This window comes from Misgurnus anguillicaudatus, unplaced genomic scaffold (genome assembly GCF_027580225.2).
Source record: "Misgurnus anguillicaudatus unplaced genomic scaffold, ASM2758022v2 HiC_scaffold_28, whole genome shotgun sequence".
Lineage (NCBI taxonomy): Eukaryota > Metazoa > Chordata > Actinopteri > Cypriniformes > Cobitidae > Misgurnus > Misgurnus anguillicaudatus.
The window spans coordinates 9,380,716-9,397,084 of NW_027395278.1; the positions used below are offsets into that span (position 1 = coordinate 9,380,716).

Genomic DNA, 16,369 nt, shown 5'->3' on the forward strand with positions numbered 1-16,369 from the left:
CTGACTTATTAAAATAAATATGAAATCAGAAAAATATTAATTTAGTTTAAGAAATATGACATGCTGATGTAGATTAAACTATTCAACAGTATATTAAATTAATCAACCTTAGAAATATATGCATCATAAAAATAATAATATTAACACAAAACATAACTTATAATACTAAAACAGTGACAAACTTTTTTTTTATAAATACACACTTTTATTTAATGAACGTTTTAATTGTTTATTTTAGAATATCCAGCCGTTATATGCAGCTGTTTCAGGCGCGCAATGAATCTTGGGATATCCTCGGCTGTTAAGGATCCATTCGTTCTATCCTTCATCGCGGGGAAATGAGGAAGCATTTTGAGGCTTCATTCTAAGCATCCTTTGAATTGGGACCTCCTTAGCCGCCTCAAGTCGCGCTGCTGTGACGCAATCGGTCTTAAAATACGTCCTTAGAAGGTCGCAGCCCTTGAATTGGGACACAGCTTCTATGTGATATCTATGCTGGGACCAGTCACTGGGGGGCGATCGTATGGAAGGCCAACAGGGCAAAAACATCTTAAAAATACGTGTTAACACGCACTACGCGTTAACGCGTAAATGCGTGTTAACACGTGATTTACGCGTTAACACGTACCTACACTGTTTTCTTTACCACCACCTACTGGTGTGGAGCTTTGAAAACACAGAAACAAACAAGGCTTGGATATCACAGGATGTAATCTAAAATATATTTTGAGCATTTTATAAAAGCATTAGTAGGCTACAACTACATATTTTTAAACAGTTAACTATAACCGTTTGTAACGGATGCTTTAAAGAAAGCGATGAGAAGGTGAATCCATGTGCAAAAGGTGTTTATTAGTAAAATCCCATAAAGGGCCAGCAACCAAATCCAAACAGGGTTAATCCAACAAACGTAATCCAAAATACAGGCAATGTGTCAGGGCAGGCGGCAGTACAGGCAAAATCCAAAATAACAGGCACAGGTCAAAAAACAGGCAGATCCAGGTAACAGGTAAAACAGATAAACAGATAACAAAACAGAATTCAGGTAACAGGTATCAGACAGGTAACAGACAGGCTTACTATGTATGATATTCAGCAGGGAACAGGTGAACAGGAAGTGACTTATATACACAAAACAGACAGGAAGTGTGAACTGAAACATGGCATGATGAATATCAAAATAAAAGTCAGAACAGAGCAGGGTATCAAAATAAAAGTCCAAAATACAAAAATACACAGAACACAGAACAAAACCATTACAGAACCCCCCCCCTCTAAAGGGCGACTCCCGGAGCCCAACAAACAAAACATACAGTCCAATAGAGGGTGGGCGGGCGGGCCAGGACCTCTTGGCGAAGGCAGGGCAGTTCAGGAGAGGTCCTGGGTCATATGGCCAGGATGGTCCAGGGTTGTGGGGCCAGCATGGTCCTGGATCATGGGGCAGATGTGGGCCTGGGTCATGGGGCAGATGCAGGCCTGGGTCATGGGGCAGATGCGGGCCTGGGTCATGGGGCGGATGCGGGCCTGGGTCATGGGGCAGATGCGGGCCTGGGTCATGGGGCAGGCTTGGACCTGGGTCATGGGGCAGGCTTGGACCTGGGTCATGGGGCAGGCTTGGACCTGGGTCATGGGGCAGGCATGGACCTGGGTCATGGGGCAGACATGGAGCTAGATCATGAGGCAGGAATAGACCTGGAACACAAGGAAAGGAAGGGTCCGAGCACACTTCGGCCTCCGCCTTGGTGTCCTCTGCCTCCTTCCTGTGTCCGGGTACTACCCCCCCCCCCCAAAAAAAAACTTGGGAAAGCTTCCGTGGACCAGGGTGATGATATTCCAGATGGTGGACCAGACGAATCAGATGAGTCAGTTGAGCCAGGTGAATCAGACGGGACAGGTGAGCCAGGTAAGCAAGATGAGTCGGGCAGGACAGACGAATCAGATGAGTCGGGCAGGACAGACGAATCAGATGAGTCGGGCAGGACAGACGAATCAGATGAGTCGGGCAGGACAGACGAATCAGATGAGTCGGGCAGGACAGACGAATCAGATGAGTCGGGCAGATCAGATGAGTCGGGCAGATCAGATGAGTCGGGCAGATCAGATGAGTCGGGCAGATCATATGAGTCGGGCAGATCAGATGAGTCGGGCAGATCAGATGAGACGGGCAGATCAGATGAGACGGGCAGATCAGATGAGACGGGCAGATCAGATGAGACGGGCAGATCAGATGAGTCCAGGGGTTCGGGTTCAGGGCCTTGAGAAACATGGGGAACAGCAGAACAAACGGCAGACAAAACGCACCACAGGGCTATGGCAAATTCTGAGAGTCTAAAATCCAAGAGACATACTTCAGGGGAAGATTTAGGCATGGCGGCCATCTTCACGGCAGGTGCAGGGTGATCAACAGCCCTCATCAGTGCAGGTGTGGTGACGATGGCCCTCTGAATTACAGGTGCTGGGATGACGGTAGCTCTCTCACAAACAGGTGCAAGTGCAGAGACAGGCAGGATGGCGGCCATTTTAGGAACAGGCATGGTGGCAGCCATTTTACGAACAGGCATGGTGGCAGCCATTTTAGGAACAGGCATGGTGGCGGCCATTTTAGGAACAGGCATAGACAAAACAGGCATAGCAGGGCTTGGCGTGTTGTGAATAGCCTCTGGTTTGCTATTCACAACACCGACAGTGAAGGGAGAGCCACACAAACACAGAGCATAATCAATATAATGTTCTAAAGTCCAGTGTGGTGTATGGAGTGGCATAGCACGGGAAATGTCTCGATCTAACCCACAATAAAAAATATCTTTCAGGAAAGAGTCTTTGAAATCTACCTGATGTTGTAGTTCACAAAACTCTTCTACAAACTCCTCAATAGGGCGGTGGTTCTGGCGGAGACAAACAAGTTGATCTGCTGGAGTCATGGTGCTGGTGGGAAATTTCAATCCTTCGCTGGATTCCGGTTTAGGCTGAATATTCTGTAACGGATGCTTTAAAGAAAGCAATGAGAAGGTGAATCCATGTGCAAAAGGTGTTTATTAGTAAAATCCCATAAAGGGCCAGCAACCAAATCCAAACAGGGTTAATCCAACAAACGTAATCCAAAATACAGGCAATGTGTCAGGGCAGGCGGCAGTACAGGCAAAATCCAAAATAACAGGCACAGGTCAAAAAACAGGCAGATCCAGGTAACAGGTAAAACAGATAAACAGATAACAAAACAGAATTCAGGTAACAGGTATCAGACAGGTAACAGACAGGCTTACTATGTATAATATTCAGCAGGGAACAGGTGAACAGGAAGTGACTTATATACACAAAACAGACAGGAAGTGTGAACTGAAACATGGCATGATGAATATCAAAATAAAAGTCAGAACAGAGCAGGGTATCAAAATAAAAGTCCAAAATACAAAAATACACAGAACACAGAACAAAACCATTACACCGTTCAACCCTTGAAATCCATGACCACTTTCACACATTTCTCCAAACTATATTTTTAAATACACTTTAACTTTATCATGTTTCTAAAGCCTAACTGGTAACTGACAAATGAAAACAGGACATTATGTTTTCACAGGTCAACCCATATGCATTATATTTGTTTGTTAGTCCCTTTGATAACCACCTTAAGTCTTATGAAGCTGCTATTGGTTTAGATAGCTTTATAGTAAATTTAGTAGCTTTGCTTTATCCTTCAAAGTATAATTGATCAATTATAATTTTTTATTATCATTAGACACACACAGGAAAAAAACAATAAATAACACTGGTGAGGATCATATACGTCCTCCAGATGCTGTGTTGTCTGTGTAAAATGTGTCGCGGTTGTAAAAGGAGAAATACTATGTGAATGAGTCCTTTTTCTTGGGATGTTTTTATCTTTGCTGGAGATGGAGCAAGCAGTAGCCTACTGTAGACTCCAAATACTCATCCTTTTCAATATTGTAATGAAACAGAGATGTATACCATAGTTTAATGTTGCATGTGCAAATAAACAGTTGTTTTGATATTATGCTCTCTATTTTCATTGGCTTTTTTCATAAGGGTTAAAGTGCCTGACACACTACTAGTAGAATACATAAGGAATGAAAAAAGATACATGATGCTTTTAAAATAACATAATATTTAACTTTTATTTATGCCATAAAACAGTAATTACTAAATTTAAGACTCAAATTCCACAGGAAGAAATATCTTTGCTTTTCCATAGCATTTCTTCATTTAATAATTGATTAGTTCGTAAATTGTTGAGGAGACAGGAGCTTTGCAGTATCCAGATGTGATAAGGAACATGGCCCTTCCATTGTATGGCACATCGCATGGAGTATGAACTACCCTATCTTATGTGATTTTGTTAAATGGTTTATGAAGCCTTTAATGGACAGTGGTCCCCTGCTTCAAAAACAGCAGACCTCCAACATCAAGCTTAGCAGAGCTGGGGTGGTTGGTGAGAATCGTTTTGGTTGGCTGAAGAAAGATGGTGATGACCTCAGAAGTGCAATGCCTGCAACACATAAATGGTAAAGTTTATTGTGCTGCCCTGGGAAATGGGTTACCTAGGAATGTTAGTATATGTAGGCCTAATGCACATCACAGCCTGTAAACTGTTAAGTCTTATAACTTCATACAATCAGAATGTACTGTAGTAAAAACATAAATGACAAAGAAAACTGAACTTTATTACTCTAGTAAGAATTAGGCAAATTATAATGGAATATAAACTCCAAAAGGATTTTTTTTTTTGCTCAGTTATAAATTAATCTTATTTAATATTTGATTATTAATAAAACCCATAAACAACAAACATTGGCAACAAAGGCATTGTCAGGAACCACACAAGTCAGGAATCCCAGTGCAGAGGGTTTTAATCAGGTATGAAGGTAACAATCAGTGGGTATGTATAAGAGACAAAACACTCTATGTCTTCATGTAATGTATGTAAAAATATGTATGGCAAACACTCAATGTCTTCATGAAAAACGTAAGATATGTATGGCAAAAACACTCAATGTATGTATGGCAAAAACACTCTGTGTATGTATGGCAAAAACACTCTAAGTGGGAAACACAGCAGGGCTGTAGGACATCCACTAATTCCGTAGACAAACGATGAAATCCTCACGGGGCACAGAGAGAGCTTCCTGGTGGGGCACAGAGAGAGAGAGATGGCTCACGGAGTCTTCAGCTGACTAAGTGCTGGACGGCGCACGCTCCCGGTCAGCACGAGCCACTGGACGGCGTCCGGAGCTTCACTGATGCAGAGGGAGAAACACGACTGTTGCCACACCAGTCGGGTTAAACTTGAAAGCAGCGAAGAAGAGACAACCAGCTGGGATGGAGGACAAAGACTGATAATAATCCACAACTGAGTGAAAACGGGACAGGGAATCTAAGGGGCAAAGGCAGCAGAAAGCACAGATAAAATCAGAAAACTTTCAGAGCTCAGACTAGACAAGAACTAGCAACGCTAGCGGGCACGAACATACAAAGACGAACTTGCAAAGAACAAAGGAAACGAGGGGAATTTAAATCAAACCGGATTGGACAATAATAAGAATCAGGTGCGGGACGCCGGTGAGAGAAGTCAGAGGTAATGAGATCACCAGGTGGAAGACGCGCACGTGTGGAGCTGTCAAAACAAAAACACACAGAAGTGGTGTGCACATCACATGAACCCAAATTTGTTGCCTGATGAAGACCTGAGGGTCGAAACGTTGCCTTTTAATTAATTAAATAAACTTTTGTATGGAGCACTATTTTTCAGTGTGCAGACTGCATTTTTGTATTTATTGAAAACAAAAACACAACACATAGTAAAACAAAGACAGAGCAGCCAATAAGACCGAAATCATGACAGGACTCCCCCCCCACGACCGCCACCGGGCGGTCCATGAGGAGGCTCACCCCATCGCCGGCGGAGATCCTCTATCAACCCAGGGTCCAGAATGTCCCGGGCCGGTACCCAACACCTCTCCTCCGGACCATATCCTTCCCAGTCTACGAGATATTGAAATCCCCTACCCCGGCGACGCACATCCAGTAAAGACTTAACTGAATACACGGGGGCACCATCTACAAGCTGAGGAGTGGGAGGGGTGGGGGCAGAGGGAACAGGATTAAGGTGGGAAAAATACACAGGTTTCAGTTTAGACACATGAAAAACTGGATGAACCCGACCGAGTGCTGGGGGCAATCTGAGCTGGACCGTTACAGGATTAATAACCTTAACTATGCTGTATGGCCCAAGGAATCGTGGAGCCAGCTTGCGAGAAGGCTCACGGAGAGGTAAATCCTTGGACGAAAGCCATACTTTCTGCCCACAGATAAAACGGGGCGCGGTTCTACGGTGACGATCGGCCGCGGCTTTGGTTCGTCTGGAAACCTGGCGTAATGTAAATCTAGCCTTTCTCCAGGTGCGTTTGCAACGACGGACGAAAGCTAGCGCAGACGGAACCACCGCATCAGGTTCTTGTGACGGGAATAAAGGAGGTTGAAACCTCATGGACGCCTCAAAAGGGGACATGTTAAGAGAAGAAACAGGGAGAGAATTATGGGCGTATTCGACCCAGGGTAACTGTTGGCACCAGGAACTCGGATATTGCGATGTCAGACAGCGGAGAGCTCTACCTAAATCTTGGTTAGCCCGTTCACATTGCCCGTTGGTCTGAGGATGATACCCCAAAGACAAGCTAGCTGTGGAGCCTATTTGTCTACAAAATTCCTGCCAGAAACGAGAAATAAACTGAGGACCCCTACCTGAAACAACGTCTGTAGGCAGACCATGTAAGCGAAAGACGTGTTCGATCATAACCTGGGCAGTTTCCTTAGCAGTGGGCAATTTGGGCAAAGGGACAAAGTGAGCCGCCTTGGAGAAGCGGTCAACAATGGGCAAAACAACAGTGTTTCCCTTAGAATTAGGTAAATTGGTTACAAAATCGATAGCGATATGTGACCAAGGATGAGAGGGAATGGGTAACGGTTTAAGCAGACCAATAGGGGCTTGATGAGAGGCCTTATTACGGGTACAAACCTGACAGGCTAACACAAACTGTCTGACATCGGGACCCATAGAGGGCCACCAGAAACGCTGACGAATGGTAGCCAACGTTCTCCGAACCCCCGGATGGCAAACAAACTTGGACTCGTGACCCCACCGGATGACCTCGGAGCGAAGCGCATTCAGAACCCACAATCGACCCGCTGGGCACCCCTCTGGCACTTCCCCCTCCCGACCGGCCCGTCTCACCCGTTGTTCTATTCCCCAGCGCAGGGCACCCACCACCCGCTCCTCAGGGAGGATGGTTTCGTCCCCAGCAGAACCGGGACTTTCGAACACACGAGAGAGAGCATCGGGCTCAGTATTCTTTGAACCTGGCCGGTACGAGAGAGTGAAGTTAAATCTGTCAAAGAAGAGTGCCCAACGAGCCTGACGAGAAGATAACCTCCTGGCTGAACGGATATATTCGAGATTTTTATGATCCGTCCAGACCAGGAAGGGCTCCGAGGTCCCCTCCAACCAGTGACGCCACTCACCCAAAGCCAGTCTGACGGCCAGCAGCTCCCGATTACCTATGTCATAATTTTGTTCTGCTGGGTTTAACCGATGGGAGAAAAAGGCACAAGGATGCACCTTGCCATCCTTAGCAGACCGCTGAGACAAAACGGTGCCTACCCCGACATCCGAAGCATCCACCTCCACAATGAATTGAGCAGCCGGGTCTGGAATAGAGAGAACAGGAGGAGAGATAAACCGGGACTTTAAATTATCAAAGGCCTCCTGAGCACTAGAATTCCAGACAAACCTCTCCTTAGTAGAAGTGAGAGCAGTAAGAGGTTGAGCAACCTGACCATAATTTCTGATAAATCGCCGGTAAAAATTGGCGAAGCCCAGAAATCTTAATAAATCCTTACGGGACTCGGGGACTGGCCATTCGGCAACCGCTTTGATCTTGGCTGGGTCGGGATGGATCTCACCTGGGGCAACAACAAAACCCAAGAATGAAACTGACTTACGATGGAATTCGCACTTCTCCGCCTTAACATACAACTTATTCTCTAACAACCGGCGTAAGATTTGGCGGACATGCTGAGTGTGTTCCTGCATAGAGGGAGAAAAGATGAGAATATCATCTATGTACACAAAGACAAATTTGTTAATCATGTCTCTCAACACATCATTGACCAGAGTTTGGAAGACTGAGGGAGCGTTACAAAGCCCGAACGGCAAAACGCAGTACTTAAAGTGTCCAGTAGGGGTATTAAATGCTGTCTTCCACTCATCTCCCTCTCTTATACGCACAAGGTGATAGGCAGTGCGTAAATCTAGCTTAGTAAAGACCTTCGCTCCCTGCAAGAGCTCAAACGCAGTAGACATTAAAGGAAGGGGGTACCTATTCTTAACAGTAATGTCATTCAAACCCCTATAATCAATACAAGGACGCAGGGAGCCGTCTTTCTTTTCAACAAAGAAAAACCCCGCCCCTGCGGGCGAGGTGGAGGGACGGATGAGACCAGCACGCAGGGCATCATTAATATACTGGTCCATAGCCTCTCTCTCAGGACCCGATAAAGAATAAAGTCTACCTTTAGGCGGAGAAGTGCCGGGGAGGAGATCAATAGCGCAATCATATGGCCGGTGAGGAGGAAGGGAGGTGGCCCGGGCTTTACTAAACACCTGAGCGATATCCGCATACTCCGCCGGGACCCCGGTCAAATCGACCGCCGGAACCTGAGGAAGAGAAAGAACAGAACCAGAAACAGCAGAACCTAGAGATGACACATGACAAGACTGGGACCAAGACAAAATAATACTATGCTGCCAATCAACGGGAGGATTGTGTTGGGCTAACCATCCATGCCCTAAAATAATAGGAGATAGAGAAGCATGAAGGATATGCAACACAATCTCTTCACGATGATTACCAGACACAGAGAGACTCACAGGAGAAGTGCAATGTGTAATCCGTGCCATCTGCTGCCCCTTAAGGGACCAGACATCCAAAGGGGATTGGAGAGGGACAATCGGAACACTCCAGGCGCGAACCACAGCTTCATCAATGAAGTTGCCCTCCGCACCAGAGTCGAGAAGGGCAGTGGACGGGTAATCACGCCCAGCGAAGGACAACATGACGGGGAGTTGGGTACTGGAAACAGGGGAGAGTTTTGAAGAAGTGGCGCCCACCAGGACTCCCGTATTCACTGATGGGCAGCGGCTTTTAACGGGCAGACCTTAGCAAAATGTCCGGGTTTCCCGCAATACAAGCACAGAGCCTTCTGTAAACGCCTTTCTCTCTCTCTCTGTGACAGGCGCATGCGCCCCAGCTGCATGGGCTCTGGCTCAGCTGATGGTAAAGGTGAAGAAGAGGGGGAAGTGGTGGTCTCATCTGTAAACACTCGCTGACGAATGGAGCGTCGCTGATTGCGAAGCAATCTCCGGGCTTCGATCCGGAGAGCAAGATCAATAATAGCATCCAGCGAGGGAGGAAGATCATGAACAGCAATCTGGTCCTGGAGATCATCGGACAACCCCTCAACAAACTGGGCTTGGAGAGCCGCTTTATTCCAGTGGCAGGCAGCCGCTAGGGTCTTAAACTCTATGGCATACTCAGTAACTGTGAGTCTTCCCTGAATAAGATGTGCCAGTCGAGCTGCAGCGGGGTCCCCGCGCACCGAACGGTCGAAGAGCTTCTCCATTTCTTCACGAAATTCATCAAAAGACCGGCAGCAAGTATCGCGGGCATCCCACACGGCCGTAGCCCACTCGCGTGCCTTGCCAACCAGAAGGGTAATCACATACGTAACCCGGGTGCGCTCTGAAGAATAGCGGCGGGCTGGAGGGCAAAAACCAAAGAGCATTGTGACAGAAAAGCCCGACAGGAGGCAGGATTACCATCATATGGAGGTGGGGCTGTAACATGAGGCTCTGTCTGCGACGGCTGACTGGGTTGGGTGGCATCATGACTGACCTGGTCAAGCCGAGAGGAAAGGTCAGCCATACGGGCAGATAAATCCTCAACCTCTTGAGATGTTGTGGTGAGGCGAGCCGAGTGTTGTCCCAACCATGAGCCCTGCTGGGCGAGCGCCGACCGGAGAGCATCAACCTCCGCGGGATCCATACTGGCAAGTTCGTCCTGTCAGGAACCACACAAGTCAGGAATCCCAGTGCAGAGGGTTTTAATCAGGTATGAAGGTAACAATCAGTGGGTATGTATAAGAGACAGAACACTCTATGTCTTCATGTAATGTATGTAAAAATATGTATGGCAAACACTCAATGTCTTCATGAAAAACGTAAGATATGTATGGCAAAAACACTCAATGTATTTATGGCAAAAACACTCTGTGTATGTATGGCAAAAACACTCTAAGTGGGAAACACAGCAGGGCTGTAGGACATCCACTAATTCCGTAGACAAACGATGAAATCCTCACGGGGCACAGAGAGAGCTTCCTGGTGGGGCACAGAGAGAGAGAGATGGCTCACGGAGTCTTCAGCTGACTAAGTGCTGGACAGCGCACGCTCCCGGTCAGCACGAGCCACTGGACGGCGTCCGGAGCTTCACTGATGCAGAGGGAGAAACACGACTGTTGCCACACCAGTCGGGTTAAACTTGAAAGCAGCGAGGAAGAGACAACCAGCTGGGATGGAGGACGAAGACTGATAATAATCCACAACAGAGTGAAAACGGGACAGGGAATCTAAGGGGCAAAGGCAGCAGAAAGCACAGATAAAAATCAGAAAACTTTCAGAGCTCAGACTAGACAAGAACTAGCAACGCTAGCGGGCACGAACATACAAAGACGACCTTGCAAAGAAAAAAGGAAACGAGGGGAATTTAAATCAAACCGGATTGGACAATAATAAGAATCAGGTGCGGGACGCCGGTGAGAGAAGTCAGAGGTAATGAGATCACCAGGTGGAAGACGCGCACGTGTGGAGCTGTCAAAACAAAAACACAACACATAGTGAAACAAAGACAAAGCAGCCAATAAGACCGAAATCATGACAGGCATATAATTGTTTTCAACCAAAAACATTGTAATAGGTAGTACTGACATAGGAAACAGAAATACAGACTCTCTAAAAAAGGCCCATCATAAAGACAACTGTGTAACTAGAAATCAATATTAAAAGGTATAAAGTTGAGACCTTACTTACATCACTTGGTCAAAAAAAAGTCACAGACTCAACTGTAGGCACAAAACAGTTTATTGAATGGGCAATGAAAGTCTCAATTCCAGAATGCAGAGACTCACCAAGCAGCAGGGTGGCACTAAATTGAATCACTGCTGAGAATGGCACCTTGCAGAAAGAGTCAGAGTGCAAGGCATCAGTCAGGAAATGTTATCAGGGAGAGCAGCGAGGCAGGCAGACGGGATGAAGAGAGCCAAAGAAGAGCCAACCGATGTGAAGCTAGGCATAGAGAGGGAAGATGAGGCTGGGAGAACGGGGCAGATGGCATCAGGGCACAATCTGGAGAGAACAGAGAAGAGTCAGAAAGAAAAAGCACTCAATTCCAGAATGCAGAGACTCACCAAGCAGCAGGGTGGCACTAAATTGAGTCACTGCTGAGAATGGCACCTTGCAGAAAGAGTCAGAGTGCAAGGCATCAGTCAGGAAATGTTATCAGGGAGAGCAGCGAGGCAGGCAGACGGGATGAAGAGAGCCAAAGAAGAGCCAACCGATGTGAAGCTAGGCATAGAGAGGGAAGATGAGGCTGGGAGAACGGGGCAGATGGCATCAGGGCACAATCTGGAGAGAACAGAGAAGAGTCAGAAAGAAAAAGCACTGACAGCGCATCTCATAATTAATGAGATGATGACTAGACGGAGGGGAGAATATAGCCTGGGATACACTGCATGATTTTTGGCGGACCCAAACGAAAGATTACCATCGTGAAACATTTGTGGTCATTTCTGTGATCGTGGCTCTTCGGTGGTCCTATGTCGACCAGCGTACCAGTATTTGTTTAACACTAGCACATGCTGGTGACATTGCACTTAACTGGAGTCACAGTCATCACAACCTATGAGTCAATAGGTGTCATCATTATACAGTCTACATGCTTGTCGTACCCAAGTTTAAATGATCCATGTCGCACAGTGTGATAAGGTAATGATATTATAGGAGAGCAAAAATCTTGCAGTGTATCCTGGGCTTAAGACAATGACTGGTACGTGCATGGCCACCTGTCAAAACAAACCAATGACAAAACACACAGCATACAAAACACATAAACAGAAACAACTGATCAGAACAAAGCTGTGACACACTTTTAGCTATAGTATTCAATCAGATACTGGTTGCCCAAATTCATTGATTGTTTCTATCTAATGAAACAGGTTTTGGAATGTTTGGTGTGATGGTTGCTGTATCGGTCAGGTTAACAAGTGAAAACTCTTCTGTAATCAAGTGCTATTTGGGGCTGAATATTTCATTTAGTATGAAAAGTAAAAGTTACACTCTGATTTTGACCTTAAATGCTTAAAAATGTATAAATTAAGTGCAAAGTCATAGATATATTCATTTGTGACAGTTCTACTGTTTGCACTTGAAATAAACACAGACATGACATGTAGATAATAAAAATCTTTAACAAAATTATAATCTGAAAAAGGATAAAGATGTTTTAACAATTTAAAACAAAACTGTTTACTAATAATAAAACAGACAATAGCAGAAAGAATAAGCATGCATGTTTAAGTTAAGAAGAATAATGAGCTTTTTAAAAAGTACCTGTATGTCCAGTTGTGCGGTCTGGAGTACATTGCTTTGCATGAAGTCCTATAAGGATCGCTTGGTCTTCTTGAATATATTAAGTCCTATAACTGCTTCAAGTACGCATTCTCTCATCAGGCACACTCTTACAGCCTCAGGGTGGGTCATTGTTCATAATTTGGTCATCTAAATAAGCTTCGGTCAATCTTGTGAATAAACACTGGGTGAATTATCTGTGAAAGACAAGCATATAGAGAACCATAAAAGTTGCTTGTATTAGTAATAACTAGAATCAGATTTGTTTTTATGATTTTTGAAACAATGGTTATTCAAATGTAAAATCATAGTATTAATGTAAAATCAACAAGGAAATTATATAGACCAACTTACTCTAATAATGCTACACAGTAGGCCTACAAAGTAATATAAATATAGTTTCCCTCATATTTGGACAGATCTGTGTTATTAACTCTCTTGCCAGTTTGTCATTAGTCATAACTTTATGTTCATATGTTTAAATGAATAACAAACACAACGCATTCATTTAAACAGCACTAAAATTTTACCTCACTATATTGTCTCGATCTGGGAAAGCCTGACACTGTTTCCACTAACTTATGTGATTGCAGTTATAAAGACTTTTGCCCAAGGCCATTTATCTAACAAAACTGTTTTCTGTTGTTGTTACTGCTGCGGCTTTTGCGTTTGTATTCCTCCATAGTACTTTTTGGCTCTTCCGTGTGGTTACGTTACCCTTCTGTCAGCGTACCTGGCTTATGATGGCTATGAGGTAAGCTTACGGCAAACTCGACGTAATGCTTGGATCACTATATCATTAATTATTCAAACAATGACAGTGCCTGTCGTAACGCATTCGCTGCAATATAATTATTCATAAGCTTGTGAGCGAGCACTTACCTAATGCTTACGGTGAGCCACCTCATCTCTGACGTTACAATCTTCATCTTCTTCTTTTGGTTTAATGGCGGGTTACGAACCAACTTTAAAGGTGCACCTGCTGTGATAGAGTGTGAAAATAATGATCTGCCTCTTCTATATCCTGTTATATAACACACTATTCTTAATAAATCTCAAACTGCATTTGACTTCCTGATTTTGGATCTTCATTTAATAAGTTGGCTATAGTAAAACCATTGCATACTATTTTTTTGTAAATCTTTCTTTAAAATACAACTCAAAATGATAGTGGCGAAGAAGTCATCTGCCATCTTGTGCTCATTAGTGGTAACAACATGCAATGCACAAATGACTAAAACAAGTTATTGTTTTTAAAGCCAGTTTCATTGAAAGCATGGTTTACCGACAATGCATTAATGATCTTATCATTTTAATAATATATTAATAAATCTATGTCCAAAGTTAAGAATATGAACGTGTAGCAAATGGCTCGGAGTCTAATAGAGGCCATTGGGCATCTGGATTTCAAGAGCCCTAAAATTGTGATAATTAGATAACCCTGTCTCCTCTATCACCTATCAAGGCTGTAAAGTGGGCGACAATTAAAACAAATGCCGTCGTAAAAGGAGGTTCAAAGGAATTCCACCAGAGAAACCTGAGAGTGACAATCGCCAGAGACACAGCAGGGGGCACAGACGATATGTCTCTGATGAAACCACGTTTAAAGATCACAATGAGCTGTTTAAATGTATATATATGTTATATCCCTTTACTGCATGATCATGTATGTGTGATGTAACTGTGTGTTAACACTTTAGTTAGATTTTGTTCACTGTAGCATGATTCATATCTTAGGTATGAAATTATTATTCAACGTGATCTTAAACCCATGTCTTGTCTAGTATCAAATTAATCTACTCTTTATTTCCCAATCATTTCTATGTATCATGTTACCATAAGCCGCATCAATGTCATTTAATATCGATTTGAAGAGTTATGGAAACAAACTTTTATCATTATGCAATTACGCAAATGTGATGTCTGAAAGAACAAAGGCTTGTTTCCCCACGCGATCAAACACTTCGCACATTGGTCATTCACCTAAAATGGGCTGGGAGCGTGAAAGGACAAAACGGCCTATCGCCCAAGCCATCATTGCTCAATTGCTCAATTCGCTCAGTTCGCTCAATCGCTCAGTATCTCAGTAAGTGGCTTAGTTCACTCATGAGCGCTCAGTCGCCTGGTTACTCAGGTAACCCGCCAGCGCAGTTTGGAAACTCGCTGAGACTCACCCAGAGTCCCTCGGATTCATCATCTTTTCTCTGAGCCCTGTCCTACTCTTGGGGACAGTCTTTCCTGGCTTTGCGCTAGAGTTCGGAAAATCCCGCGGACCAATCCGCCCTACGAAACAACTTAACGGACTTCCATCTTAAACGAACACACCTGGATTTTCTCTCTCTCTCCTTGCTCGCACCGCGAGCATAAGAAACTTCGCACCGCATCACAAAGAGCCAAACGCAAGTATAAACTCGTTTTACTCGCTGATGTTCAAGCTTTACCCTTATGAAAATTAAGGCGATCCTTTGAGATTATCCGATGGTTTGTGCAGATGTTAAGCAATAGTGCTATTGCCAATCTTTTACTCTCTCTAGTTTTTTTCAATCTTTTCTTTCTCATCTATGTTTTATGTTGTTGTACGTGTGTATGTTTAGTTAGTCGTTATGTGTACTTCATTTTATAGTTAATAAACCGGTTTGCATTTTCACAATTGAATTGTTTCTGTGTTCAATGCTCATGAAATTAAAGTCACTATTTCTGCCTTTTGATCCAGCTACAAGCTGCGAGTAGCACTGTATATCAGTGAGTAGGGTTAATTTTAAAGGCCATGAAATTAACATTTCTTAGACGTTAATATACGATTATGGATATATGTCTTCGGTGGACGAACATATGAATTAATTGTTATTATTAATTCTGCTACGCCAGGTAAAACCTGATAAATTTGTATAGTTAATTACAGTTAATTATACATAATATTCCCTTTTGAGCTAAAATCTAAGATTCCCTTGGGAATCCCCGTAGTGTTTCGGTCGGAGGTTCATAGTGTTTCAAATAACGTTATTCCCCTCCTCCCACATAAATTCGCTACAAATGCAAAACACTAAGGGGCAGTTTCCCGGACAGGGATTAGACTAGTCCTAGACTTAAACACTTTTAAGAGCTCTCTAAACTGAAAACAACTTGCACTGACAGATCTTAAAATACATCAGTGCCCTTTGTTTTACCTCAAAATGCACACAGGTAATGTTTTTAGTAAGGCATGTTTGTTAAAACTAGTTATATTTCCTAATTATACTAAGGCCTAGTCCTGGATTAAGCTAATCCTGGTCCGGGAAACCGCCCCTAAATGACAAACATTAAGTGGTGTTTTCCCGGACAGGGGTTTTCTTAAACCAGGATTAAGCCTAATTAGGAAAAAATAAACAAACATACCTTACTAAAAACATTACTTGTGTGCATTTTAAGGCAAAACAAAGAGCACTGATGTATTTTAAGATATGTCAATGCATTTTTATTTTTTGTACAGCTCTTACATTTATTTTAGTCTAGGACTAGTGTAATCCCTGTCCGGGAAACCGCCCCTAAATTGCTCCCAATACAATTTTGCCGTGTTCTCTACTGTACATTGATTGTACTGATTATAATCCAAAGGTCAGACAGGCCAAGTAA

General features: G+C 43.9%; 1 protein-coding gene across 5 annotated transcripts; it reads right to left on the minus strand.

Annotated features, from left to right (window-relative positions):
- Window positions 1-1,388: 1,388 nt before the first annotated feature.
- On the minus strand, window positions 1,389-13,741 carry LOC141362565 (uncharacterized). Of its 5 annotated transcripts, none has more exons than XM_073864822.1 (4): window positions 13,640-13,741; window positions 12,740-12,954; window positions 11,539-11,755; window positions 1,389-4,507 (listed from the first exon to the last, which is right to left on the minus strand). In XM_073864822.1, exon 4 carries the CDS (start codon window positions 2,919-2,921, stop codon window positions 1,674-1,676), a length of 1,248 nt encoding a protein of 415 aa, XP_073720923.1. In that variant the 5' UTR covers window positions 2,922-4,507; window positions 11,539-11,755; window positions 12,740-12,954; window positions 13,640-13,741; the 3' UTR covers window positions 1,389-1,673. The 5 variants fall into 5 exon arrangements, with proteins under 5 accessions (XP_073720923.1, XP_073720925.1, XP_073720924.1 ...); XM_073864824.1 differs by lacking the exon at window positions 11,539-11,755 and adding an exon at window positions 12,079-12,192; XM_073864823.1 differs by lacking the exon at window positions 13,640-13,741 and adding an exon at window positions 13,288-13,633.
- Between the last annotated feature and the right edge of the window lie 2,628 nt (window positions 13,742-16,369).

What these genes read in the sequence shown, in the direction of transcription:
- LOC141362565 (XM_073864825.1), bottom strand. Translation starts at nt 2,921, where the DNA reads ATGACTCCAGCAGATCAACTTGTTTGTCTCCGCCAGAACCACCGCCCT.